This window comes from Triturus cristatus, chromosome 6 (genome assembly GCF_964204655.1).
Source record: "Triturus cristatus chromosome 6, aTriCri1.1, whole genome shotgun sequence".
NCBI lineage: Eukaryota > Metazoa > Chordata > Amphibia > Caudata > Salamandridae > Triturus > Triturus cristatus.
In genome coordinates this window covers 1,916,431,618-1,916,458,495 of record NC_140589.1, presented here as the reverse complement: position 1 = coordinate 1,916,458,495, position 26,878 = coordinate 1,916,431,618, and the positions used below count along the sequence as shown (strand labels likewise).

At 45.8% G+C, this 26,878-nt stretch overlaps 1 protein-coding gene across 1 annotated transcript in view; it reads left to right on the top strand.

Annotated features, from left to right (window-relative positions):
- Positions 1-381: 381 nt before the first annotated feature.
- Positions 382-26,878, top strand: part of LOC146822452 (uncharacterized) — a 50,602-nt gene continuing 24,105 nt past the window's right edge. Inside the window, exon 1 of the mRNA XM_085610058.1 lies at positions 382-1,767. Within this exon, the coding sequence (XP_085466184.1) occupies positions 436-1,767 (1,332 nt within the window). The 5' untranslated portion in view covers positions 382-435. The remainder of the gene's footprint in view (positions 1,768-26,878) is intronic.

The window sequence follows — 26,878 nt, the reverse complement described above, 5'->3', positions numbered from 1 at the left end:
TTTTTTTTCCAACAGGTGAAATAAATAAAGTAATGAGCAAAAAAGGTGAAAGCATTAAACATCACTTGTGTAGGAAGTGATGTAAAAACAGTACACCTCGAAATTTCTTCCCGTGAAGGCTACTGCCTCGCCAAAGTCTTTTTCTACAGCTGAAAACCCAAACTGCCCAATGTGGTCTGTACTTGGCTCTTAGGGATCACCTGATATATATTGACAAAATAACACACTGACATACTGAAGCAAGTCTTATAAGGTTCTCACTACGAAAGAGCTAACCTGGATCAGAAAGAACACACAGAAGAGAAACCGTATGAATATCTAATCTAGAAAGTGACAACACATTTATTAGGGAGAGAAAGAGCAAGTGCAACATCAGAAAATCATACTGGAGAAGAACCATATCGATGGACTGACTGTGGAAAAGTTAACTTTGCAATGAAAGATCTAATGCAGCATCAGAGTGTCCACGTAGAGGAGAAACCCTATAAATGTACAGAGTGTGACAAAGCATTTAAAACAAATAGAGAGCTAAAGCAACATCAGAAAATCCACACTGGAGAGAGACCATATCAATGTACAGAATGTGACAAAGCATTCATTAGAAAGTCACATCTAATGGAACATCAAAAAGTCCACACTGGGGAGAAAGCATATCAATGTACAGAATGTGAAAAAGCATTTAAAACAATTGTACTGCTAAAGCAACATCATAAAATCCACACTGGGGAGAAACCATATCAGTGTACAGAGTGTGACAAAGCATTTAAAAGAAATGATAAGCTAAAGCTACATCATAAAATCCACACTGGGGAGAAACCATATCAGTGTACAGAGTGTGACAAAGCATTTATTACAAAGTCACGTCTAATGGAACATCATAAAATCCACACTGGGGAGAAACCATATCAGTGCACAGAGTGTGACAAATCGTTTAAAAGAAATGGAGAGCTAAAGCTACATCATAAAATCCACACTGGGGAGAAACCATATCAGTGCACAGAGTGTGACAAATCTTTTAAAAGTAATGGAGATCTAAAGGTACATCATAAAATCCACACTGGGGAGAAACAGTATCAGTGCACAGAGTGTGACAAATCATTAAAAAGAAATAGAGATCTAAAGCTACATCTGAAATTCCACACTGGGGAGAAACCATATAAATGTACAGAATGTGACAAAGCATTTCTAACAATTGGACAGCTAAAACAACATCTGAAATTCCACACTGGGGAGAAACCATATAAATGTACAGAATGTGACAAAGCATTTATAACAATTGGACAGCTAAAACAACAGCTGAAATTCCACTCTGGGGAGAAACCGTATAAATGTACAGAATGTAGCAAAGCATTTATAACCAATCGACAGCTGAAGCGACATCTAAAGGTCCACATTGGAGAGAAAGCATATCAATGTACAGAATGTGATAAAGCATTTATATGTAATGGAGAGCTAAAGCGACATCAGAAAATCCACACTGGGGAGAAACCACATCAATGTACAGAATGTGACAAAGCATTCATTAGAAAGTCACATCTAAAGGAACATCAGAAAGTCCACACTGGGGAGAAAGCATATCCATGTACAGAATGTGAAAAAGCATTTAGAAGAATTGCACACCTAAAGCAACATCAGAAAATCCACACAGGGGAGAAACCATATAAATGTACAGAATGTGGCAAAGCATTTATAACCAATCAACAGCTGAAGCGACATCAAAAGGACCAAACTGGGGAGAAACCATATCAATGTACAGAATGTGACAAAGCATTTATAATAAATGGAGAGGTGAAGCAACATTAGAAAATCCCCACCGGAGAGAGACCATTCAACTGCACTGATACATCTTATGCAACATCGGACAGTCTACATAAGAGAGAAACCATATGAATGTGCATAATGCAACAAGACATGTATCACTAGACAAAGATAAATACTACATCAGAAATTCCACACTGTTGAGAAATGATATGGCTGTACTGAATGTGAGTTAGCAGTTATTACAAAGCAAAGTTTAAAAATACATCTGAATGTTCACACGTGAAAGAAACCATATAATTGTACAAAATGTGACATAGCGTTCATTCCAAATGGAGGGTGACCATTCAACTGCACCGCACGTGACAAGGTATTTATTATAAAGGAAGTGTTAAAGCAATATTAGCGTCCACACTGGGCAGAAACCACATGAATTTATAGAATGTAACAAGGGATTTATTACAAAGCATAATGTAATACAAGATCAGGAAGTTAACACAGGGGAGAAAACATATGTATGTACTGAATACCACAATGCATTCATTATAAATGGAAAACTTAAGCGCCATCGAAAAATCTACATGGTAAAAAATCCAATGTATGTACAGAGTTTAATAAAGTCTTCCACAGGAAGAATAAGCTAATGCAGCATATACAAACCCACACTAGGGAGAAACTCTATTAATGAATAGAATGTGACAAGGGATCGATTACAAAATGTAATATATCAGAATGTTCACACAGGAGAGAAACTCAATAAATGTATTGAATGTGACCATGCATTCATAAATGGAGAGCTAACTCGACATCAAAAGTCAACCCTGAAGACCGCACTGAATTTAGCAAGGCATGTATTGGCAAGGGAGAGTCAAAACCGCATCAGAAAGTCCCCACTGAGAAAAATCTATATGAATCTACAGAATCAATCAATGGGTATTAAGCGCGGCAAATCATCAGTGAGGTTCTCAAGGCGCTGGGTGAGGAGTTGTTGTCCTGAGTGGCCGATCAGTTGAACAGCCAGGTCTTGACCTTTCCAGATTCAGTGATGAGGCAGATCTCTGGTGCAGGGGGAGTTCATTCCAGGTCTTTGCAGCTTAGGTGGGAGTAAGAGCGACCTCCGTTCCTGGTGCCTTAGACTCGGGGAGTTTAAGCTAGGAAGAGGGAGGCGGAATGCAGGTGTCTGGTGGGGAGCCATCAAAAGATCTTGCGGCGCGTGTGCATTGTGAGGAAACAGATGGCGGAGATCATGTTGATTTGCTTCTTCACAGAGCTTGTTGTCCAGGACAATGCTGAAGTCACGGGCATGGTCAGTAGGGGAGGGGAAGAAGCCAGGTTCTGCTGACCACCATGCGTTGCTTCAAGGAGATGCATGGTTACTGAAGATGAGGACTTCTGTCTTGTCCGTGTTCAGTTTTAGACAGTTGTGCTTCATCCAGTCGGTGATGTTGGCCGTGCACCTATGTAAGTTGTCTCTGAAGGTAGTGAGGTGGGTCTAGTCAGTGTAGATTAACTTCAGCGCATGCGAACTGACAATTTTGGCTACGGGTGTCATGTAAGTGTAGGAGAAGGGGGGCTTGGCTAACGGAGGATCCTTGTAAGGTGATGCAGATGATGTCCTTGGGTTCAGGAGTTGGGCGGGAGTCTGAGTTTTTCTAGTGAGGTAGGAGGTGATCCATTTGAGGGCATTTCCTTGGATTCCGAGGTCAAGGAAGATGAGGGCTGCAGTCTCACAGAGGTCCAGGAGGGCTCTGATGTCATCTATGGCTGCTATCAGTGCAGTCTCTGTGCTTTGATTGGCTCTAAAGCCAAACTGGGAGGAGTTCAGGAGGTTGTTATGCTCCAGGTGTCTGGTCAGCTGCCTCTTGATTGACCTCTCAAAGACTTTGGCCGGAAATGAGAGCAGGAGTATCAGTCAGGAAATCTTCAGCTGCTCTAGGTCTGCTGATGGTCTTTTCAGGAGGGGTTTCACTTCTGCGTGTTACCACTCTTCCGGGAAGGAGGCCATGGCGATGGATCTGTTCAGTGGTTTTGTGAGCTCTAAGCTGATCGCCTTGCTCCTGAGGTTAAAGATAAGGTGGGGCATGGATCAGTGGGTACACCAGAGTGTATCGACTTCATTGTGGAGGTGGTGTCTTGTGCGATGAGGAGGTCCCAGGAAGCGGCCGGAGGTCAGAGTTAGTGTCAGTGGGTGTGAGGAGGTCGAGGCTGTCACTTGCGGAGAGCTGAGATTCAAAGTCCCTATAGATGAAGGTGATCTTCTAATGGAAGTAATCAGCAAGCATGTCCCACAGATCCCAGAAGGGAGTTATGGTATTCTCAGTGGACGCAGGGTTGCTGAATTTCCTAACTATGGCAAAGAGCTCATTGCTGTGGTTTGAGCTGAGCTCTATGCAGCATGTGACGGCACTCTTGTTCGCTTCTTTAAGGAGAAGGTGGTTGTGGTTGATCAATGTCCTGAAGGTGGTGTAGTGCACTGGATCCTTACTAGTAATCCATCTTCTTTCTAGCCAACAAGTCTCGTTGAGAGGTCTAAAGTTCCGGGGTAAACAAGTTGACACACTTTGCGGATTCTCTGATCTTGTTCGGCTTGGTGGGGGTGACATAGTCGGTGATCCAGTCTGTGAAGTTCTTGATGGCCTGTTTAAGGTCTCGAGCTGTGTCCGGTCAGTTGGCATGGAGAGTGTTGTTCCAGTTCTCGTCTGAGACAGTTTTCAAGTTGCGCTGTGGTGTGCTGGGTGGTTTGGCTTTGGCTTCTGTAGCGTTGTGCCATGTGATGATGAAGTGGACAATGGAGTGGTCGGTCCAGGAGAGTTCTGTGACATGGTGGTACTTGATTGTTTCGCTGGAGATGAAGATGGAGTCACGTGTGTGCCTTACGATGTGTGTTGGGTTGATGATGAGTTGGATGAGGCCGATGTTGTTCATGCTTTCTATTTGGTTGTCAGTGCTGGCATTGCTAACGTCTTCCATGTGGAAGTTGAGATCTGCTAAGAAATATAATGTTCGGGGGCAATGGCGAGTTGGGTGATGAAGCAAGGGATGGCTTTGCAAAACTTGGGGCAAGTTCCAAGAGAATGTGACAAAGTGTTCTTAATGAAGTAACCGTATGAATGTACAGAAAGTGACAAGGCATTTATCAGAAGGGCACCACACAGCCAATGTACCATAGGAAATCCCACCCTTGGGAGGAACCATAAATGGCCAAGGGTATACCCAGACGTGTGTCCGGGGTCACTGTGCACTGGATTCAAGCTGACTGAGGAGGGGTGATACCCCAAAACCGGTCCCAGGATGCTTGTTTCTGGTCCAGGGAGGACCTGGCTTTGCAGTTCAAGCTGGACTGTTCCCATGAAGAGCAGGGCCAATAGTTTGCATATGGCAGGGTCTAAACTGGCATTGCATGGTGAGCAAAAGAACAATGGATTGAAACAAGATCTCTTGACTGGGGGTGAATGTTTGATTTATTCCTTCTATCATTTGTGCTTCTTTTTGTTACGTATATAAGCTCAATACAAATTTTAAACCAGCAACAAAACGCAAGAGACATTGTATCAATTTTATCAACTCTGTGCCCGCATACTTAGATTGAGGTGGTCTGCGATGTCACTGCTGGTTGTGGTGATGGGATAACACATCCAGTGATGTGTCCTGTTTACAAAGCTGACTCATGGTCACTAAGCAGCTTGACAAAGCCCGTTTCCTGTTCCAGAGTCTACTATGATATTGTCATGACAAAGGCAATCACTCTATACCACGCTCCTCTCCGACTGGGCTACCACCAAGTAACAATGATCAAAAACATAATACTACTGAACTATATGGGCCCATTTGGTGACCGAAGTGCCACATTGGGAAGTATACAAAAATAAATCCTCAGCCCTTGAATGGACAGACGGGGCAATTGATAGGTCAGTGTTTCACCATCCTGAAGACATCAATACTTGGATAGAGGCTATAAGAAAAACTGGTCGCTTCGCTTTACTTGTTTATGAAAGGCTAACTGTTAATTCCATAGTGATCAAGGCTTCAATCAAGCAGGATTTATAAAGCACGGCTGATCGCCCAATAGGTTATCCAGGTGCTTGCAGGTCCTGTAGTCTTATTCGAACAGCCAGATCTTGAGGGCTGTTGGACTTGGCCCTTTTTGCAGGGTTATCCTCAAACTTTTTGCTTCTTCCTCCTATTTTTTTCCTGACTTGTTGTTGGTTTTAGGACTCTGGGCACTTTACCACTGCTAATCAGTGCAAAAGTGCATATGCGTAAATTGTTATTATGATTGGTTCTCCCTTATTGGCATATTTTGATTTACTGGTCAGTCCCTAGTAAAGTGCACTGGGTGTGCCGGGGCTGGTAAATTAAATACTACTAGAGGGCATGAAGCACTGATTGTGCCACCCACATGAGTAGCCCTTAAAAGATGTCTCAGGCTTGCCACTGCATTGCCTGTGTGCAGTTTGCTAACTGCCATGTCGATTTGGCAAGTGCACACACTTGCCAAGTCCTAACCTTCCCTTTTCTTACATATAGGGCACTCTTATGGTAGGCCCAAAGTACCCCCTGGGCAGGGTGCAGTGTATGTGAAAGGTAGGACATGTTCTTATGTGTGCAACATGTCCTGATAGTGAAATTCTGCCAATTTTTTTTTCACTATTGAAAGGCTGTCTTGCCCCATAGGACCGAATGGGGAATGCTCTGTAACATTTTACAAGCATATCTTCCCATAGGATAAGATGAAAAAATAACGTTTAGGCTCTCTGAACTTAGAATTTAATAACACATCTTTTACTAAAGATGGTTTTTAAATTGTGTATTAACTGTCTGGTTTTGGAGTGACGGGGGCTGGGGAAGTGCATTCTCTCAGACAGCCACCGGGGGGTTTGATGTGTGTCCTGCCTTTCCTGAATGAGTCAGGGCTGGGCTGAATAGACCTGGTATGCATTCAGAGTAGGGGGAGGAGTTCTCACTAGCAGCCCGGTCTGCATTTAGAGTGGTGGGAGAAGATTCCCCTTGCACCTGAATAGGACTTGTCTGCCTTACACAATGCTGTCTCCACCTCCTGCCGGGCAGTTGCACCAGAGAGGACAGAACTGGTTTGGACTGGGCTCAGAGACCCTTGCGCAAAGAGGACAAAGACATTTTGGGGTGTAAGTATTAGACCTAAAACCCCTGAACTTTAGACTACTTCTGGAATCAAGAGGAACGTTTGCCAAGGAGAAGAGCTGGAGAAACTGAGGGGGAAGTACGGCCCTTATTGTGTGTCTGGGGTTGGCCTGCAGCTACTGTTTTCTGCCAAGGAAAGGAGAAGGAATTTGCTGTGTGCTGTATCCCCTGCTTGAGGAAAGTCTCCAAGGGCTTGAGTAGAGCTTACCTCCTGTTTTGAAGTCTCAGGAACACAAAGACTTCACCCCCAGCTCCCCTGAACTTCCTTGCTGTGAGTTCTGACCTGCCAAGAGGTGCCTGAGAGTCTTGGGCCTCTGGAGGTTGTTTCTGCTGTTGGGAGCTGGAAAAACAGCGCAACGACAAGAAAATCGATGCATCGCTCTTTTTGTGACAGTTTTTCCAACCCAACGCCATGGTGCGAGAAGAATCTCCCCGCATCGCCACACCACTGCCGAAACCAATGCTTGTGGTTGCTTTTCCCTAAACAAACCTTGCAGAGGTCCCAGGAATGAGAACACAGTTTAGAGAAGATGCCACTGGCCCCTGTTGGTGGTTAAAGCTAGTGCTGCCCCTTGCTGGTGTGCATAGGTAGCACTGCCCTCTGCTGGTGGTTAAATGTAGCACTGCCCTCTGCAGGCAGGCAAAAGTGGCACTGACACCCCCTGCCCCCTGCTGGGGGGTAAAGGTAGCATCGCCATCTTCTGGTAGATAAAGGTAACACTGTTCCCTGCTGGTGAGTAAAGGTAGCACCCTCCCATAGTTGGGCAAAGGTAGCACTGCCCCTTGCTGGTAAGTAAAGGTAGCACTTCCCCCTGGTGGTGGATAAAGCTATCACTGCCCCCTGCTGATGAGTTTAATGAGCACTCCTTGTGTGCAAAGGTAGCACTACCCCTCCGCAGGTGGGTAATAATATCACTGTCCCTTGCAGGGCTAAAGATAGTAGCACTGCCCTTTGCTGGTGTATAAAAGTAGCATTGCCCCATGCAGGGGTCAAGATGGTAGCGCTGCCCTCTGCTGGTGTATAATGGTTGCACTGCCCTATGCAGGGGTAATGATGGTAGCACTGCCCTCTGCTGGTGTATAAAGGCAGCACTGCCCTCTGCTGGTGTATAAAGGTGGTACTGCCCTCTGCTGGTGCGTAATGTTAGCACTGGCCTCTACTGATGGGTAAGGGTAGCAATGCCCTCTGCTAACAGGAAAGGTAGCACTTCTCCCTTCTGGTGGAAAGAGGCAGAGATCATGGGAATGCAAAATGTCCCAGGTTTCATGTTTGGAAGTTATTCAGTTAACGCAGAGGCACATTTTCTGTTTTGTTTCTGCACTTTCTATATAAGCTGTGAATCAAAGCAGGGAAATATTATTGAACTAAAAAACCCATAGCTCCATAAATAAACCACAGCATCTGAACAAACTGTCCAATCAGCTGTAACCTCAATAAGTCCAACCAGTAGAGCCATATTCGCCTCTTTCTTCGCCTCTGTGCTGCATCAGTCACTCCATTCTTTCTGCTTCTTGGCTTTGGAGAAGTCAACTCATATTGAGTGAAAGGAGGTGGAAACAAGACTTCTCAATCTTGAATTTATCCTCTATCTGCTCAGATAGAATAAGGTGTGAAAGTAACGTCTTTCAATCAAAAAATCACCTATTTCAGATCAGAACGAGACCAAGCAGCAAAACATGACTTTATGGAAAGACAGAAAACTTTATGAGATTATCGAGCAATACACCAACCCCATAACGAAACTCAAGATAACCCCATCTATTGTAAAAAACAAAGAGTTATCTGATTTCATCACAACCAACTTCTATAAGATTGAACTTTGACTACCAAGAATCCAAGCTCCCTCCGTGGCTTTTCGCTTAACTTTGAAAACCAACCTGGCCTGGAATGAATTCAGACCAGTCTAAGAAGAGGATGTTGCCTCAACATTCCAGAAAGTGAAGCCATCTGCTCATCTTGTCGATCTTTTTCCTTCTTTCCTAATCAAAGAATACAGTTGGGACATCTCACCATTCTGGACACAGCTGATTAGCACCTCATTGGCAACAGACTGTCTGAAACTTGGTCAACTCACTCTGCCGCTAAAAACAAACAGGAGCCAACATAGAACGTGAAAAACTTCCACCCAGTAGCAGACATCTCACTCTGAAAATTCTGGACAGTCGAGTCACTAGCCGTCTAAAGCAGTGGATCAAGGAGCTCCATATGAGAGAACTTCCAGTCGGGCTCCAGACAAGGAACCAGCATGGAATAGTCACTCTCCAGACAGTGAATGATGTCCTTAGCCCCTCAGATTAAGGAGCGTCTTGTGCATACTTTGGGATCTTTTCTCGGCCTTCAACACTCAACCACAAATTCCTGTCTAATTCTCACAGAAGGAAATCGAATTTACAGAACATTTCTTAGCTGGTTCCCCTCCTATTTAGACAACCGCCATCAGCGTCAAATTGGACAAGTATCCTCTGGAAACGACCAACATCACCAAGGGTGTACCCCAAGACTCTCTTCTCTCTCTTCTGCTTCAATCAGTGCGTAGAACCTCTAACCACTTTCTAAAACAGGCAGACAACTCATATCATCACTGCGCTGATGACACTGAGCTTTATCTCAAAGCTGTGAATGAAATCCTCTAATCCTTAATGACATCAAAGGCGGTCTACCTGAAACAAATCCCTCATAGGATGCAGTTCCTCCTTATTCCCCCCACCCGTCCCTGGTGCCTCAATCCAAGAATGACTAGTCTCACTAAATAATGCTTGAATTTGATCTCAAATCATTTAATGCTCCAAATCACTTGGGATCACCTTAAACAGGAATCTGAATCATCAAAAGCACGTGAACAACTCAAGAGAGAGTGCCTAAGCTCAACTGAGACTCCTAAAACAGATTAGCCCTTTCCTTCCAAACTCAGACCTGAAACCCTGGCCATCCCTAGGCTGGGGTGTGGCCAAGTCCTCTTAAGAGCAGAGCCTTCCCAAGATGCACCTGGCACCCTTGAAGGCAGTCATGCACTCTGCAGCTAGGCTTACTTCAGGTACAAAGCGCTTAGATCTCATTGTTTGCATCTGTCAAAAGAGAACTGAAAGCTCTTTAGTTCCAGATATATCTTATGAACTAAACTCTATCCTCTTTGTTCTCTCGGTGAGCTGAATCTCCCTCATCACTTCTCCACTCCCTAATCCCTTTCGGATTGTTGTATGGTGTAATCATGAGACTGGGGCACCCTTGATTGAACCTCTTATGCAATAGTTGCACATTTGATAAGCTGTATCTCCTGCATTTACCCCCCCACCCCCCGCGGCAGACTGGTATACCTGACCCTGCTCTACGCCCTGCACATTCTGAGTGAGGTATAGAGGCAATTACCCATGTTTTTTGTGATAGCCCTTATGGTAGAATTTACTGCTATTTGAGATGTACTATATCTATTACAATACAATAAGGACCTGATCCTTTAGCTGAACATGATGGTTGGATTTTCCTTTGCCATCATTGGCCGCACAACATTATGTATATCAACAGCAGCTACAGCTATACTGTCCGTTGTTGGGAATTCATGTTCACCTTTGTATAACATTCTTGTACTTGGTCTCCCCCGGTTAGTATTCCACCTTGTAGTGCAAAGAATTAATTGTTTAGAAAAAGGTGGTGAAAAGGCTGGCAGTGCCTCACGGGAGCAACACCATGGGAGTTTACTGAACGTTTTCCACCCGTAAACTCAGGTTCTCATCACCAGCAACTGCCATGCCACAACAGAAAAAAGTGTAAAATTGTAGAAAAAATAAAGAAAAAATCAAGTGCTCAGTGTGGTGAATCATAAGCCCGGTACTTGGATAACTTATCCATATGCCCACCTATTCTGACCCAATAACGGAATAGCGGGAACTAAACATGAATACCGCTTCACCGAGACGAAAAACGAGCTAGACAACCACTAGCTGTACTGCTTTATTCTATGCTGTGGGTCTGCTCACATTAAAACCAAGACACACTGCTGCCACCTATCTTTTTTGTCATAGAGGGCCAACATGTTTCATTCCCATGATTGAACTTATGGCAGTTTCTTCTGGACAAGGGTCAGTTCTCGCCACACTGCAACAATCTTTTTATGTATTTTACCCGGTCGTTGCCCCTCCTGGGCATACCTGCAACCCTCTCTTATTCGAATGTGTGTACGAGTCCACACTTCTGGAATGTATCGCCACAGCTGCTTACCGTCAGCCGGGTCTCCTAGAGTGTTTGGCCTTCGTGTTGATATAATATAAAATATGTTGTATAATATATGTGTTTTTAATGTAAGTAGCTTGCAGCGCACTACTCCATACTAAACACAAGATGTACTATATCTGTACCATATGTGTTTGTAATGTAAGTAGCTTGCAGCGTACTACTCCATACTGAACGTGAGGTGTACTATATCTGTACCATGTGTTTTTAATATAAGTAGCTTGCAGCGTACTACTCCATACTAAACACAAGATGTACTATATCTGTACCATATGTGTTTGTAATGTAAGTAGCTTGCAGTGTACTACTCCCTACTGAATGCGAGATGTACCATATGTGTACCATATGTGTTCCTACTGTAAATAGCTTGCAGCGTACTACTCCATACTGAACGCAAGATGTACTATATCTGTACCATATGTGTTTGTAATGTAAGTAGCTTGCAGTGTACTACTCCCTACTGAATGCGAGATGTACCATATGTGTACCATATGTGTTCCTACTGTAAATAGCTTGCAGCGTACTACTCCATACTGAACGCAAGATGTACTATATCTTTACCATATGTGTTTGTAATGTAAGTAGCTTGCAGTGTACTACTCCCTACTGAATGCGGGATGTACCATATCTGTACCATATGTGTTCCTACTGTAAATAGCTTGCAGCGTACAACTCCATACTGAACACAAGATGTAATATATCTGTACCATATGTGTTTGTAATGTAAGTAGCTTGCAGTGTACTACTCCCTACTGAATGTGAGATGTACCATATCTGTACCATATGTGTTTGTAATGTAAGTAGCTTGCAGTGTACTACTCCCTACTGAATGTGAGATGTACTATATCTGTACCATATGTGTTCCTACTGTAAATAGCTTGCAGCGTACAACTCCATACAGAATGTGAGATGTACTATATCTGTACCATATGTGTTCGTAATGTAAGTAGCTTGCAGTGTGCTACTCCCTACTGAATGCGAGATGTACCATACCTGTACCATATGTGCTCCTTCTATAAATAGCTTGCAGCGTACTACTCCATACTGAATGCGAGATGTACTATATCTGTACCATATGTGTTTGTAATGTAAGTAGCTTGCAGTGTACTACTCCCTACTGAATGCGAGATGTACCATATGTGTACCATATGTGTTCCTACTATAAATAGCTTGCAGCGTACTACTCCATACTGAATGCGAGATGTACTATATCTGTACCATATGTGTTTGTAATTTAAGTAGCTTGCAGTGTACTACTCCCTACTGAATGCGAGATGTACCATATGTGTTCGTACTGTAAATAGCTTGCAGCGTACTACTCCATACTGAACGCGAGATGTACTATATCTTTACGATGTGTTTGAAATGTAAGTAGCTTGCAGCGTACTACTCCATACTGAACGCAAGATGTACTATATCTGTACCAAATGTGTTTGTAATGTAAGTAGCTCGCAGTGTACTACTCCATACTGAACGCGAGATGTACTATATCTGTACCATATGTGTTTGTAATGTAAGTAGCTTGCAGCGTACTACTCCATACTGAGCGTGAGATGTACTATATCTGTACCATATGTATTTGTAATGTAAGTAGCTTGCAGCGTACTACTCCATACTGAGCGTGAGATATACTATGTCTATAATATATGTGTTTGTAATGTAAGTAGCTTGCAGCGTACCACTCCAGGTGTACTATATCTGTACTACGTGTGTTTGTAATGTATGTGGCTTGCAGCGTACCACCCCATACTGAACACGAGATGTACTATATCTGTACCACATGTGTTTGTAATGTAAGTAGCTTGCAGCGTACCACTCCATACTGAACGTGAGATGTACTATATCTGTACCATATGTGTTTGTAATGTAAGTGGCTTGCAGCATACCACTCCATACTGAACGTGAGATGTACTATATCTGTACCATATGTGTTTGTAATGTAAGTAGCTTGCAGTGTCAAGTCAAGTCAAGTCAATGTAGTCTTTATTTCGATTGTCATAATCATTAAAGACACAATTCAAAGAGTGACTGACGAAATTCATAATATATAAAAACACATCATGTTAAAAACCATAGTTAAAAGTTAATAAAAAGATGTTAGTAAAATACGTAGGCAATAATACACAACAAGCAATTATTTACACATCTATTGGCAGATACTAATTACCCCCTCTTTGATGCATTAGACAAAACATGCACCTTGTTTGGGTATCAATGGCGACCACCCGTGCTGGGAGTGAAATTACAATCCCATTCCACTGAAGTTAGAGTTATAAATTGGGTCTGACAAAAATTAGTGTACCCTCATCTTAGTGACTCGGATGGCCCACATCCAACTCAAAAATTTAGCAACAGCAATCACTATAGGCTCGTGCGTGTTGGTCTTCAAGATTCTTAGCGCCTCAATGCCAGACCTTGTGCCCAGATTCAAGCAAATTGGTTTCAACCATTTATTTCTTGGTAATTTGTAAGCTCGATATACAAACAAAATGTGTGCTAATGTTTCAATATGAGCTGGACATGTATAAAATGTGCCATCTGTCAAAGAATGCCATCTACTTGTAAATGATTCTATTAGGAGGGACCCCACCCTTAATTGGTGGAACAACTTCCTGTCACTTGGTTTGGTGATAAGATCCCAATAAGATTCAAATTCAGTATCATGTTTGAACTCCAAGAATACCCCTGAAATCCAAGAACTCCAAGAATACCCCTGGCTTGCAGCGTACTACTCCATACTGAACACGACATGTACTATATCTGTACCATATGTGTCTGTAATGTAACTAGCTTGCATTGTACTGCTCCATACTGAACACAAGATGTACTATATTTGTACCATATGTGTTTACAAAGTAAGTAGCTGGCAGCGTACCACTCCATACTGAACACAAGATGTACTATATCTGTACCATATGTGTTTGTAATGTAAGTAGCTTGCATTGTACTACTTCATACTGAACACGAGATGTATTATATCTGTACCATATATGCATATAATGTAAGTAGCTTGCAGCGTACCACTCCAGGTGTACTATATCTGTACCACATGTGTTTGTATTGTAAGTAGCTTGCAGCGTACCACTCCATACTGAACACAAGATGTACTATATCTGTACCATCTGTGTTTGTAATGTAAGTAGCTTGCAGCGTAGTACTCCATACTGAATGTGAGATGTACTATATCTGTACCATATGTGTTTGTAATGTAAGTAGCGTGCAGTGTACTACTTCATACTGAACGCCAAGATACGTGATTGCTGGATGCGATTTTCTTGCCAAACACGTCTTGGACGGCTGATCCAAAGACTTTGAATACTAGACCTGAACCTTACTATAGCTTAATCAACGCTGAATCTATGACGTATAAAAATGCATTTCTTACATGCCCTGAGGAAGCCTGTGATAAGGTGAAACATGTTGGCTGCGCTTGCTTGTTGATTCTGAAGAAGAACACGTATAAAAGACAAACACAAGCAAAAGGACCAACTACTCTTGTCTTTCTTACTTCATGTAAAAACTTCCTTTGTACACACTTTGTTTTGTTGCCTCTTGAGTTTGTTTAAAAATACTATTGCAAAGTGACCTGTCTGCCTCATAACTAGTATGTGCTATAGAAAACTCTAACAGAAATAAATTATTTTGAAGTTCATTAACCTCCAGGGGATATTTAAACATCAATCCAAATAATCCAGTAATGTGAAATTAGGTGAGAAAAAACAGCAATAACACAGCATTTTCAGCATAATGTTTAGAATTGGGCTGGGATAAAACATGTCACTAAGGGGGCGATTCACAGAACTAACTTAAGACAAAATCCTAAACCACTACTTTTGGTATTCACAGAAGGCATTTAGTAGCAGTGAAGTTAGGATTTTGTCTTAAGTTTGACTTAAGACAGATTTAAGACAGACTTAGGACGGACTTATGACAGACTTAAGACGGACTTAAGACAGACTTAAGACAGACTTAAGACAGACTTAAGACAGACTTAAGACAAAATCCTAACTTAAGTCTGTCTTAAGTCTGTCTTAAGTCAAATTTAAGACAAAATCCTAACTTTAGGAGCTGAGCCAGTACAGCCATCTTGCGAACCCTCCCGCTCCCCCCGTATGGTTAGCTAGTCCTAACCCGCCTAGCCCCAGTGCTTACAACACCGCCTGATTCTTTTCAAGTCGCCTTCCTCCAGCCCAATTCACACTCCCTCCAGGCTCCCATCGGCCTCCACTGGTCGTTATCCATCATTCCCCTCCTCTCCTATCCTACCCATCCTTGAAGTGCCACTTCCCTGAATCCCTCCCCTTGGGGCACATTCAGGCGCCTACTGCCCTACCTTCCCCCGACCTCACTAGCTCCTCCCCTTCCATACCCATTCTGAGTGTGCTGCTCCACTGCCCAAAAACGTTTCCTGCTGGGCGCATCCAGTTTCCTACCGCCCTTCTTTCCCCTGACCTCACTAGCTCTTTCCCTAGCCTATCTATTCCCAGTGGGCAGCTCCAGTGTTCTGAATCTCTTCCCGCTGGACACTTGCAGTCTCCGCCTGCCCTACCTTCCCCCGACTTCACTAGCTCTCTCCCACTCCAGGAGCCCGGGGACCGTGCCGCCCAATCCCTTCCGCACACCTCACTGGAAGGCCGCCTTAACGAGATAGTACTCTTCCTACAACAACTCAAGACAGAGGTCCGCAGTATATTACATATCATAAAGGCCTTGTTTGCAAACCCCAGTCCTAGCGGCCCCACAAAGAAAAATCACCATCGCCGCTCGCTTCCTGATCACTGACGTTCTGGGCTCTCCTCCCCCCTTGACGCACAGAGGTCATGTCTCATGTTTCCCACATACCTCATAGGTGGGTCTCTGCTCCGCTACCTAATGACTCGGCGCGCCCCTCCAGATGCAAAGCCCCCCTGTCCGATACAGATATTCTCTCTCTCCCACATTCTTATGTTCCAGCTCACCCACCCTCCATAGCAAACGTGCAACAAATTGAATCCATCGCCGAGGATCCCTTCGGGGAACCTAGGCCTAACACCAGAGCCCTAAATGAGAACAACCTCAGGCGAGTCATCACCACGCTTCCCGCTCCAACACATGCCATCACTAGTCTCAAATGTGTGCTCCTAAATTGTAGATCAGCAGCTAAACATGCTGCGGACATTGCAGATCTCACACTGGAGCAGGATCTTGACCTTGTAATGCTGACTGCAACCTGGCTTAATGACTTAGCTGCCCCCTTCTTGGACCTCTTAATACCGCCCAACTATGACATCATTAGATTGGACGGATCCTTAGGGCAAGGTGGAGGCATTGCATGTTTACATCGGAGCAATCTTACAGTGAAGGTACTTCAGACTGACCTTCTGCCATCCTGTGAATACCTATGCATTGAAGTGACTGGGGGCAACAATCACCCCTGCACACTGCACACATTTTACCACCCCTCTCCCGACAACCTTCCCTTCAGAGAACAGATCATGGACATTATCGCAGCTAACGTAGACTCCGACGGCTCCCAAATCGTGCTGGGAGACTTCAACCTCCATTGGAATGATGTAAATGATGGGGTGGTCAATAGCCTCAAATCCTTCCTTCTGGACCTTAACCTAATTCAAATCTGTGACAGCCCCCAAAGGAGCTACCTTAGATCTCGTCATTGGTAAGCCCAACTCCCTCCTCCTGGATTCTATCCGCCCTTGTGATTGGACAGATCACTATTACATCACTTTCCGTATCAGCCCAAGAACCCAAAACAGTTGAAAAGATGCCTATGGAATGCCAACCCGCATGATCTGACTGCTCTCTGTGATAACATCCTGCCCTCACCACCGAACATGTCGGATGTCCACGAACGTACAGCCCATTATAACCATGCAATGCTGAATGTCCTAGACTCGGTCGACCCACTACAGCTCAAAAGAATCCCCTCCAAACCATGGTTTGCCGACGATAGTCATAATTCAGAAAGGAGAAACCTAAGACTTGCTGAAAGGATGTGGAGGTCCTATCCATCCCTTGAGCATCTGTACCACCTAAGATCCCTGAGAAGCTCCTATATTAAACGCATCAGATGCTCGAAGGCCACCTTTTTCAGAACTTAGTTAGACCAAGCAAAAAAACGTCCTAAAAAACTGTTCAAACTCATCAAGTCCCAAGCCAATAGTCATCCGAACTCTACATTACTGGGTCAAGGGACATTGCCCAATTGCGAAGAATTCGCACATTTCTTCATAGATAAGACCAGTAAGATTGAAACAGAACTACGATCGGCCTGTAACCACTTGTCGATCAACCCACCAACCCCCCTATGCCCACCTAGTAGCGAGTGCATGGTCCCGGCGTTCTCACACCTCCCCAAAAACAACGCCTCCTGGAGTCTCTTCCAAACCTTGGATGAATGCACTCTATGCAAAACGCTGGCGACTCTGAAACCTTCCAACCACTACAATGACCCGTTGCCATCAATCCTCTTCCCGGATGTTTGATCTTCCCTACTAACATTGTGGACTACGATAGTCAATGCATCACTGCGGCAAGGTGTTATTCCAGATTGCCTAAAAATGGGTCAAGTCACTCCGATTTTAAAGAAACCTTCTGCGGATCCCTCGGACCTTCATAAATTCCGCCCAATCTCCAACATCTCCACCTTAGCAAAGCTCCTGGAGAAATGTGTGCTTGCCCAACTCTGCAACCATATCGACCATTTCCAACTCTTGGGCCATTGCCAATCTGGTTTCCGCTTGGGCCGTAGCACAGAGTCGGCCCTAACGCACATTGTCGATGACGCGTTAAGAATGTTGCACCACAATGAGTCGTGCCTACTGATCCTTCTTGACCTTTCGTCAGCATTTAACACTGTCAATCATGATACTCTAATTGACCTCCTGGAACAGAGGAAGGGGTTGTCAGGGCCTGTGCTCAATTGGTTCTCCTCATTCCTCCTGAATAGATCCCAACGCTTCAAGGTGAACCGATCCTGTCGTACTTTAATCTTCGGGACCGCGTAGGGGACAAGGCCCTACCCCTGTCTATCTTGGTATTAGCGAACCGCAAATGGTAAATGCGGCATGTACGAGTGCTTTACTCGTCGTTCTAGCTCTGAGTGCACTGCGTACACGTTATTCTGCTGTACTACGCGGGTTCCATTTTGGAAGCGGTGGCCATCTTGTCATTGCCCTCACATAGGCTATAATGGAGCAAATACGGGCCTCTCAGTACATGTGCTTTCCCGTGACTTCTCTGTGACCTGGGCAGCTGGCTCTGCTGCCCCGGGTCAAACTGGTCTCACGAGCTCCCCTTCCTCCGTCCACCTGTGATTAGCATCAGGGCTCGACCCATCATAAAACCCTTCTCATCCTACACAAACCCCCGGCTAATCTCTTCCACACCTGCTTGTTCCTGCTTTATGACTTGTTTCCCAAAACAGGAGATGCTCATGTTTATTGGGGGGTCTGCTTACATCTAACGTGGGATCGCAACCTTATTGTGTAAATCATTGTGAGTTGGCCGAACTGGAATGTGGGATGGTCATCATGACTCTGCCTTTTCTTTGTAACATATCCCTGTATATTGCCGTTTCATAAAACTCAGGAATGTATGCTTGAGGTCGAAAAAGGCCTATTTAAGACGAAGTCCGTCTCCATGATTTGCAGCAGTCTCCTGAGAACATACACGCTGTTGTACTTCTAGGATACCTGTCATTGGTCTGCAGCCAATAAACGATTCTTTGACTTCACCTAGAAGACTCTGTGTTTCTGTAGGTCCGGAACAGGGTAAAACCCAGAAGTCATAGGGTGTGTGCCCCTGCACCGCTGGGTCTAAAATACCCAGTACTTCAATCCCTGTCCCATCCTGCACCGGCTTCGCTGGGGGTTCCCCAAGGTTCAGCACTCTCTCCCGCACTCTTTAACCTGTTCATGGAGCCTCCATCGGAAATGCTCAAATCATCCAGCATTCACTATCACATGTATGCAGATGATACTCAACTATACCTGAAGATCGCCTCCCCTGAGGACATTCAGTCCCTCAACTCAGTTCTATTGAAACCACCAAGCTGGCTGACACGTAACCACCTGAAACTAAATGCTCTAAAAACTGAATTCCTCTTTATCTCACCCGATAAGCAATCACCGGACATTGAACAATGGTTGAACCAGCTTACGGCTCTTAACTGCAGACCTCACCTTGTTGACTTGGCATCCTCGCTTGGTATCATACTAGACAAGAGTTTGAACATGCAAAAACACATAAGTTCCCTCACCAAAGGAGTGAACTTCCAACTCAACATCCTTAGGAAGCTCAAACCTTATCTCCCTGCTAATGACCTAAATGTTGCAGTGCAAGCATTGGTGATCGCAAAGCTGGACTATGGCAGTGCTATGCTGTGTGGCCTGCGCAGAGTGATAACGGCTCCCCTTATGGTGACCTTCAACGCTGCGGCCAGGCTTGTTACGGGCACAAATCCAACCACATCTCTCCAGACTTGCTAGCTCTGAAATGGCTCCCCTATGAAGCTCGGATACAGCTGAAAATTGCATGCCTGATACACAAAGCCATCCACCTCAAGACCCCGATGTACCTCGCTCAGAAACTGGATCTCTCATGTGGTTCAAGAAGTGTCAGCACCCTATTAATCAAACCACAAAAATTCAAGAAAAAAATAGACCTATAATCGATCATTTTCAGGTATGGCGCCAAGGATCTGGAACTCTCTTCCCCCCGAAGTCAGGGTGATCCCTCTGTCTGCCCTCTTCAAATCAGAAGTTAAAGAGCTCTTGATGAAGAAATATCTGCATGTCTCCCTTCCCCACTTGACTCCCGGGCCGTTTGACGCTGCTCTGAAACTGAAGATTCTGAGGAAACCAGTAAGCTGACTGTCTGGACATCACTGGACCTTGCTGGACCTCCCGTGGGCTCTACTTCGTCTTCCCTCACCGTCCTCGACTGCTCCAAGTCCCAAATCCACTCAGGCTCCGTTTAGGACCCCGTGGGATTTCAAAGACCTCCTCAGCATCTCCCTTGGAGTAAAGGAGTTACTTCCCTGCAGAAGCAGGCACCGTAACGCATTTCTCCTGTCGCTGACCCCTAGCTCCTGTGGACTCTGACGATGTCAGCAGCACCAGAGGAGTGTCACTGAAGGTACTGAGGTTGTGCCTGCCCTCTCACGAAGTTTGAGGGCACCAGCTGTCGAGGGGACCGCATAACCTGCATTATTGGTATTGGTGCACCGTGTGTTATTGCAGCGGCCAAGGGTTGTTTACAAGCAATAAACTTGTGCTTCGGGCTAAGTGTAGCCCTGACCCCAGTGCATCTTTTCCTTGAAGGATTCCAGCATCCTTGCACTCTGTGCCCTGCCAGCTGGTCTCCTGTGAATCCGCCTGTGATCCTCTCGCGACTCCTGTGCCTCCGGCCTGTGGGTCCACTTGAGGGTCAATCTTGATTTCCTTGGGCTCCCCTGGTTGCTCCAGGCTTGCCCTGACTCTTCTTGCTTTGGTGAGTCTCCTGTGCCGAACCGACACAGATCTGCATCTTCCTGGTATTTGCCGCTGTCAAGGCTTGTTTGGTGCTCCAGACGGACACCGACCCCTCAGCACTAGACATCCGACGTGGAACAGCTCGCTTCCGGCTCCTGCTTGTCCAAGATGTCTCTGGGTCCTCGCAGCTGAAGAGACAAGATCATCGTCAACCATCCTGAAGCACCCGACATGCGTGGGCATTCGTCTTCCGAGCCCCTGGTCACTCCTGAAGTGACCTAGACTCTGTCCCCTCTGCTTTCATGTTCCACACATCGCGAATCCCGGCTTGGGTTCTTCCGGACACTCTTCACCTTCACGGAAGCAGTTCTTCTTCACGGTACTCCATAGAAAACGACTGCGGTTTCCGACGCCATTTGACACCTATGCACCCGGCTCCTCTGGGTTAGGTAAAGTGGGTGCTTCTGTATTCACGGGTGGGTGGGCTCTAGAACCTCCTATATTCCAAGGGAATTCCTCAAAGTCCTGCTAGAAGTGTCCTTCTTCTTTAAAATTGGAACCGCGACTTTCCCTATTGAATTGCACGTAGTCCGCGGCTGTGTAGTCACACTGCACCCATTCTCCGTGGGGTCCCTAACTACTTACCTTGGGTGGTTCTTTAGGGTCCTATCAATTCTACACCTCTCAGACTAGGTCTGAGTCAGAGTCGTGGTTCTTATACCACTTTCTTAGTATATGGTTTGGTCTCCCCCTGAAGTCCACTGTGTATTGTGCCAGTTACGTTTGATTCTTTGCAACTGTATTATTTGAATTGTGTTCAATTGTGTTCTATCCTCGTGTCGAGGGTACTAGAGAGTGTTATTAATAAATACATATTTTTATAATGACTGTGTGGTTCCCTTTTCAGTCCAGCAACACTATAAGATTGTCCTCTGGTAAAACAAGCTGCTTTACATTCCTTCAGGACTTAGCCTGAAGGCTGCTGTCCATAGCTACCACTAGGATAGCTTTCAATAAAGGTTGTCTTTAACTTATCACCATAAGGGTTGTTTGGACTGATACAGGGTGCCCACTTTAATTAGTGGACAGCATATACCAGACCAACATCTCACAATGCCCCACTCTCCCCACCTTCACTACACCATACCTTAGTTAGCTCAGACTTTACATTGGTCATCTACACTACTGTTCGTCGTCTACAAGGAAGGTTAAATTCCTCTATTTTTTGGTATTATGGACTCTTGTCTACTCCTCATGAGTCCTTTGTTTTCGCTGCTGCTTTCATTCTGTCTAGTGATTTACATATATATACCTTACTTATCTCCAAGAAGTGTCATCAACGTACCCTCATGTCTACTGTGCACGCCCTTTACGTATTGTCACTATGTATCTTTATCTACACATAATACAGCTCACGTCAGGGATTCTATGCCAATTCTATGAAGCCCTCTAATGCCTTTAGCTCAAGTCAGGTTTCATCTTACAGCTAGAGCGGTCGACCTAGAAGTTGGGGAACAGGGTTCGAGTCTCGGCAACAACGCTCAACATCCTGTGATTCTGGGCACATCAATTAATCTCCCTGTGCCTAAAACAAATTAATGAGTCCATCTGTAACGAAACTGGTGCTCATGTAGAGCGCGATGACACCTGATATATTTCTGTCGAGTTCGAGCTATATTAAAAAAAAGCATTAAAAAAACTATACAAAATAATTTTTAAAAAGTTGACGCAAACACTCCAAGGAACCAAGGCGTTGGCGCGTCCTACCCCCGGGGAAGTCAGTGTGAGAAGTTGGCCTGATAAATGCTGTCCACTAGTTCTATTGGGCACCTTGAATCAGTCCAAATAACCCCTTATGGTGATAGGTTAAAGACAACCTTATGTGAAAGCTATCCTTGGGGTAGCTATGGAGAGCAGCCTTCAGGCTAAGTCTTGAAGGAATGTAAAGCAGCTTGTTTTACCAGTCTATAATCTCTTGAATGATCAAATGAAAGGACAACCACACCAGGTATATATTCAAAATATATGTATTTAAGATAACACACACCCCTCTATTCTCTTTATGAGGCTAGAGTTCGAAGTAGTTTGTTTACAAGTTAGTAAGCTTCAATAATAGCACAAATACATGTTTGGGCCCTAGGGGCGTACCAAACCATATACCAAAAAAGTGGTATAAGAACCACGACTGGAATAGGCACAAGGCCTATTGCCTCTAGAATCACTGGGACCCCAAGGAACCACCCAAGGTAGTGAGACAGAGGACCCACGGGAGCTGTATGCAGTGTGGAAACACAACCGCGGGATCCTATTATCTTCTATGGGCAATGTCGCGGTTGGAAATTTAAAGATTAGGGACACTTCTAATCGAGTTAGGACCAAACCATTTTGGACTTAAGCCTCTGAAGGAAATCCGCTTTTTCCGTATGATCACTGTGAGAAGGTGGCCTGATATATGCTGTCCACTAGTTCTAGTGGGCACCTTGTATCAGTCCAAACAACCCCTTATGGAGATTGGTTAAAGACAACCTTTATTGAAAGATATCCTAGTGGTAGCTATGGAGAGCAGCCTTCAGGCTAAGTCTTAAAGGAATGTAAAGCAGCTTGTTTTACCAGTCTATAATCTCTTGAATAGTCAAATGAAAGGACAACCACACCAGGTATATATTCAAAATATATGTATTTAGGATAAAACACACCCCTCTAGTCTCTTTATGAGACTGGAGTTTGAAGTACTATGTTTACAAGATAGCAATCCTCAGTAATAGCACAAATACACATTTGGGCCCTAGGGGTGTACCAAACCATATACCAAAAAAGTGGTATAAGAACCACGACTGAACTAGACACAAGGCCTAGAGCCTGTAGAATCACTGGGACCCCAAGGAACCATCCAAGGAAGTGACACAGGGGACCCACGGGGACTGTATGCAGTGTGTAAACACAACTGCGGGTTCCCGTTATCTTCTATGGTCAATGTCGCAGTTGGAAATTTAAAGATTAGAATCGAGTCAGAACCAAACCCTTTTGGACTTAAGAAGTTCTAGGGCTAGCACCCACGAGAGCACCGGAGTACTCGAGTTACCTCACCCAGGGAAGCCGGGTGCATAGGTGTCTTTTGGTGTCGGGTCGTCGATTTCAATGGAAACCTGCAAGGAACTGCTGCTGCCGTGAAGAGAAGAAGTGTCCGAAGAGATCCAAGCCTGGATTTAGGATGTAAGGAACCTGAAAGCAGAGGGGACAGAGTCTGGGTCACTAGCCAGTGACCGAGGGCAGGATGGACCAATGCCCACAGATGTTGAGTGCTTCAGGTGAGTTGATGGGTGTCTTGACTCTTCAGCCACGAGGTCCAGAAGGTGTCGACGAAGTCCACGAGCCGGATTTGAGCTGTCCCACGAAGTCTGTCGAGTGCTGTGGAGTCATCGACCAGGATGGACCCAACAAGCCTTGGCAACGGCAAGTCGCAGGAATGCAGAGAAAGGACTGCGGTGCAGACCAGCAAGGTCTGAGAGACTCACCCATCGAGGGTAAGTCAGGGCACGTCTAGAGCAACCAGGAAAGCCCAAGAAGAAGAGGAGTTGCCTTTGTGGGGACCTGCTAGCCAACGGGCTACTGATCGCGAAGGAGCCTCGAGCAGTCGCACTTGAAACGGGCCCACGGGTCACTCATGGAGTGGAGGCCCACAATCTTCGGTGCTGGAGATGCTCAAGGCTGGGGCTACTCCTACTAAGTTTAGGGGATGGACTAACTCTAAGGCCCCACCTATGGGTGGGCCAGGAAAGAGGGGTGGTTACACCCATTTCCTTTGTCCAGTTTCGCGCCAGAGCAGGTAGCCCCTGCAACCAGTTTGAACTGGACTATGCACAGGGACACCAAATGTGCCCCCAGTGCAGGACTTCAAGCACCAGAGAGTGCTCCCGCCCAGCCCCAATACATATCAGTCTGTCTGGGGAGGTGGGGACACCTCCCCTCGACAATAAACCTATTGTCCAGGCCTCCCCTGCCAGAGTTTCGGTCAGCAGCAGGAGGCCAGACCCGTGTCTGTGGCAGAGGCATCCATTTTGTGATGCCAGGGCTCAGGAAAGTCCTACCGGGTTTAACCAGTGTGAACATGTCTCAACCCTCTAGAAGGGTGGAATGCTACTCCCGCTGCCAGGACTGGCGGGGGGTAGTATTCCAAGATGTTTGACACCAAACACGACATGTTTTGATGCAGCCATTCCAAAGTTAGCATTTACCGCGAGGTTATAATGCACTTAAGAGTATATGGTATGGCTGTATCACAGAACAGCCATAAGGAAGTATTTCCGAAAGCTGCAGAGGGGCTCACCTCATGCTTGGGCATCCTCTCACATAAAACCAAGCACTCTGCCTTCAGGATTGTCAAGGCCTGCCATAGGAGTGGCTTATAGGTTTATACGTGTCTGTATAAGGTAGTGATATAGGTAGCCTATACCACAGTAAGGGGTGCAAGCACACCCTTACCCAGGCTGCAGTAGCAGACCTGTGGTGCCATTTTAGAGTGCTTCCCAGGGGTGGCATAATACATGCTGCAGCCTCTGGTAGGCCTCTGAGGTACCTATGCCCTAGGTACATAGTATACCATATACTAGGGGCTTATAAGGCACTCCAGAATCCAATTAGATATGTACCTAATGTACATGGAAACCATTTTAGAGAGGAAGCAGCTAGGCTGTGGTCCTGATTAGCAGGGCCACAGCCAGACTAAGGTCGAAAAACAGTGAAACACCATTAAAAAGTGGGGGTACCCATGTGAAGCAGATCCTACTCTCCTACAGCCAGAGTCCGCCATGAGCCGTGCATGTCAATCCCACTCCACCAAGCGCTCAGTGCCGCAGCCTGCAACCTCTGAGCGCTACAAAACCCCACCTTCTAGCACTACATTGAGACTGTATCCTCACACACACTAAGAAAGGCGGCAGAAGAAGGGGATGCAGGGGCTGGGAGGGGGCCCTTCCCACGGGGCCCGCGGATGGAGAGCCAGCCCCACAGGTGGGGTGACCAGGCGTCCCGGATTTGCCCGGACAGTCCCGGCGTTTCACCAGCTGTCCTGGCAGATTTTTGAAATTTTAGCTCATGTCCCGCGTTTTAAAGGGGGTCGCCTGAAACCAGTGAGAATTGAGATTGGGTGTTCTAAAGTTGTGCTAGTTAGCAGCTGTTTAAAGGAAGCAATTTGATGAACAGGTACGCTGCTGGTTTTAGAAATTGCATTTTATTTATTTTCTTAGCGCTTTTTCTGGGTTCCAATGTTGATAAGAGATGTCATTCTGCGAAGCATTGTTGATGTAAAATTGTAGTCCTTCTTCTATTTTTGCAAAAGGTCCCGGTTTTCGGTTCTCAAGATCTGGTCACCCCACCCACAGGCCCTTCCCTGGTGGGGGAGCACCAGTCCTCGGGCTGGCACAGTCCAGGTGCAGATGCATCGCTGCCCATGCGGGGGAGAGGGGGCACGGAATCTCCTTTCATACCTCCCGCCCCAGCACCTCCTGCATCCCCAGCCCTCCAACTCCCCCCTCCTTCCTCTCTGTAGAAGAGGGGGGCCGGTCCAGACACATCCTCCTCCCTTGGGGGATGGGCGCCGAACGAAGGGGCATAACAGACCGGGACTGCCCCCATCTGACCACTCCCCCTGGATGATGCACGTCTAACGTCACTGGCAATGGCAGGGCGTCGGCGACCACATAAGTCCTGAATGCCAGACTCCGGCAGGCGAGTTATTTTCATACGGAGGTGCTGTGTGAGGTGAGCGCGCCGTGTGATCTGCTGCAGGTGAGTTGTGGTGCTGTGTGAGGTGAGCGCTCCGTGTGATCTGCTGCAGGTGAGTTGTGGTGCTGTGTGAGGTGACCGCGCCGTGTGATCGGATGCAGGTGAGTTGTGGTGCTGTGTGAGATGGGCGCGCCGTGTGATCTGATGCAGGTGAGTTGTGGGGTGGCAGACACACCATCGGATTATTTTCATCCGAAGGTGCTGTGTGAAGAGAGCGCGCGGTGTGATCTGATGCAGGTGAGTTGTGGGTGGCAGACACACACACTCGGACTATTTTCACCCGGATGTGCTGCGCTTGTACTTCGTGCAGTTTTCAGCTGCGTGTTCCAAGCCGAAGTGTAATGTTTTAATTTGTAGATGTGGGCACTGGGTTACCACTGTCCCCCTTTCACAGGCGACCCAGGGTCGTGGTCTTAGTTCATTCTTCGGACTCTTTTGCATTCATTCTGACCGTTAGACCCCTGCTGCTGACCTCTGC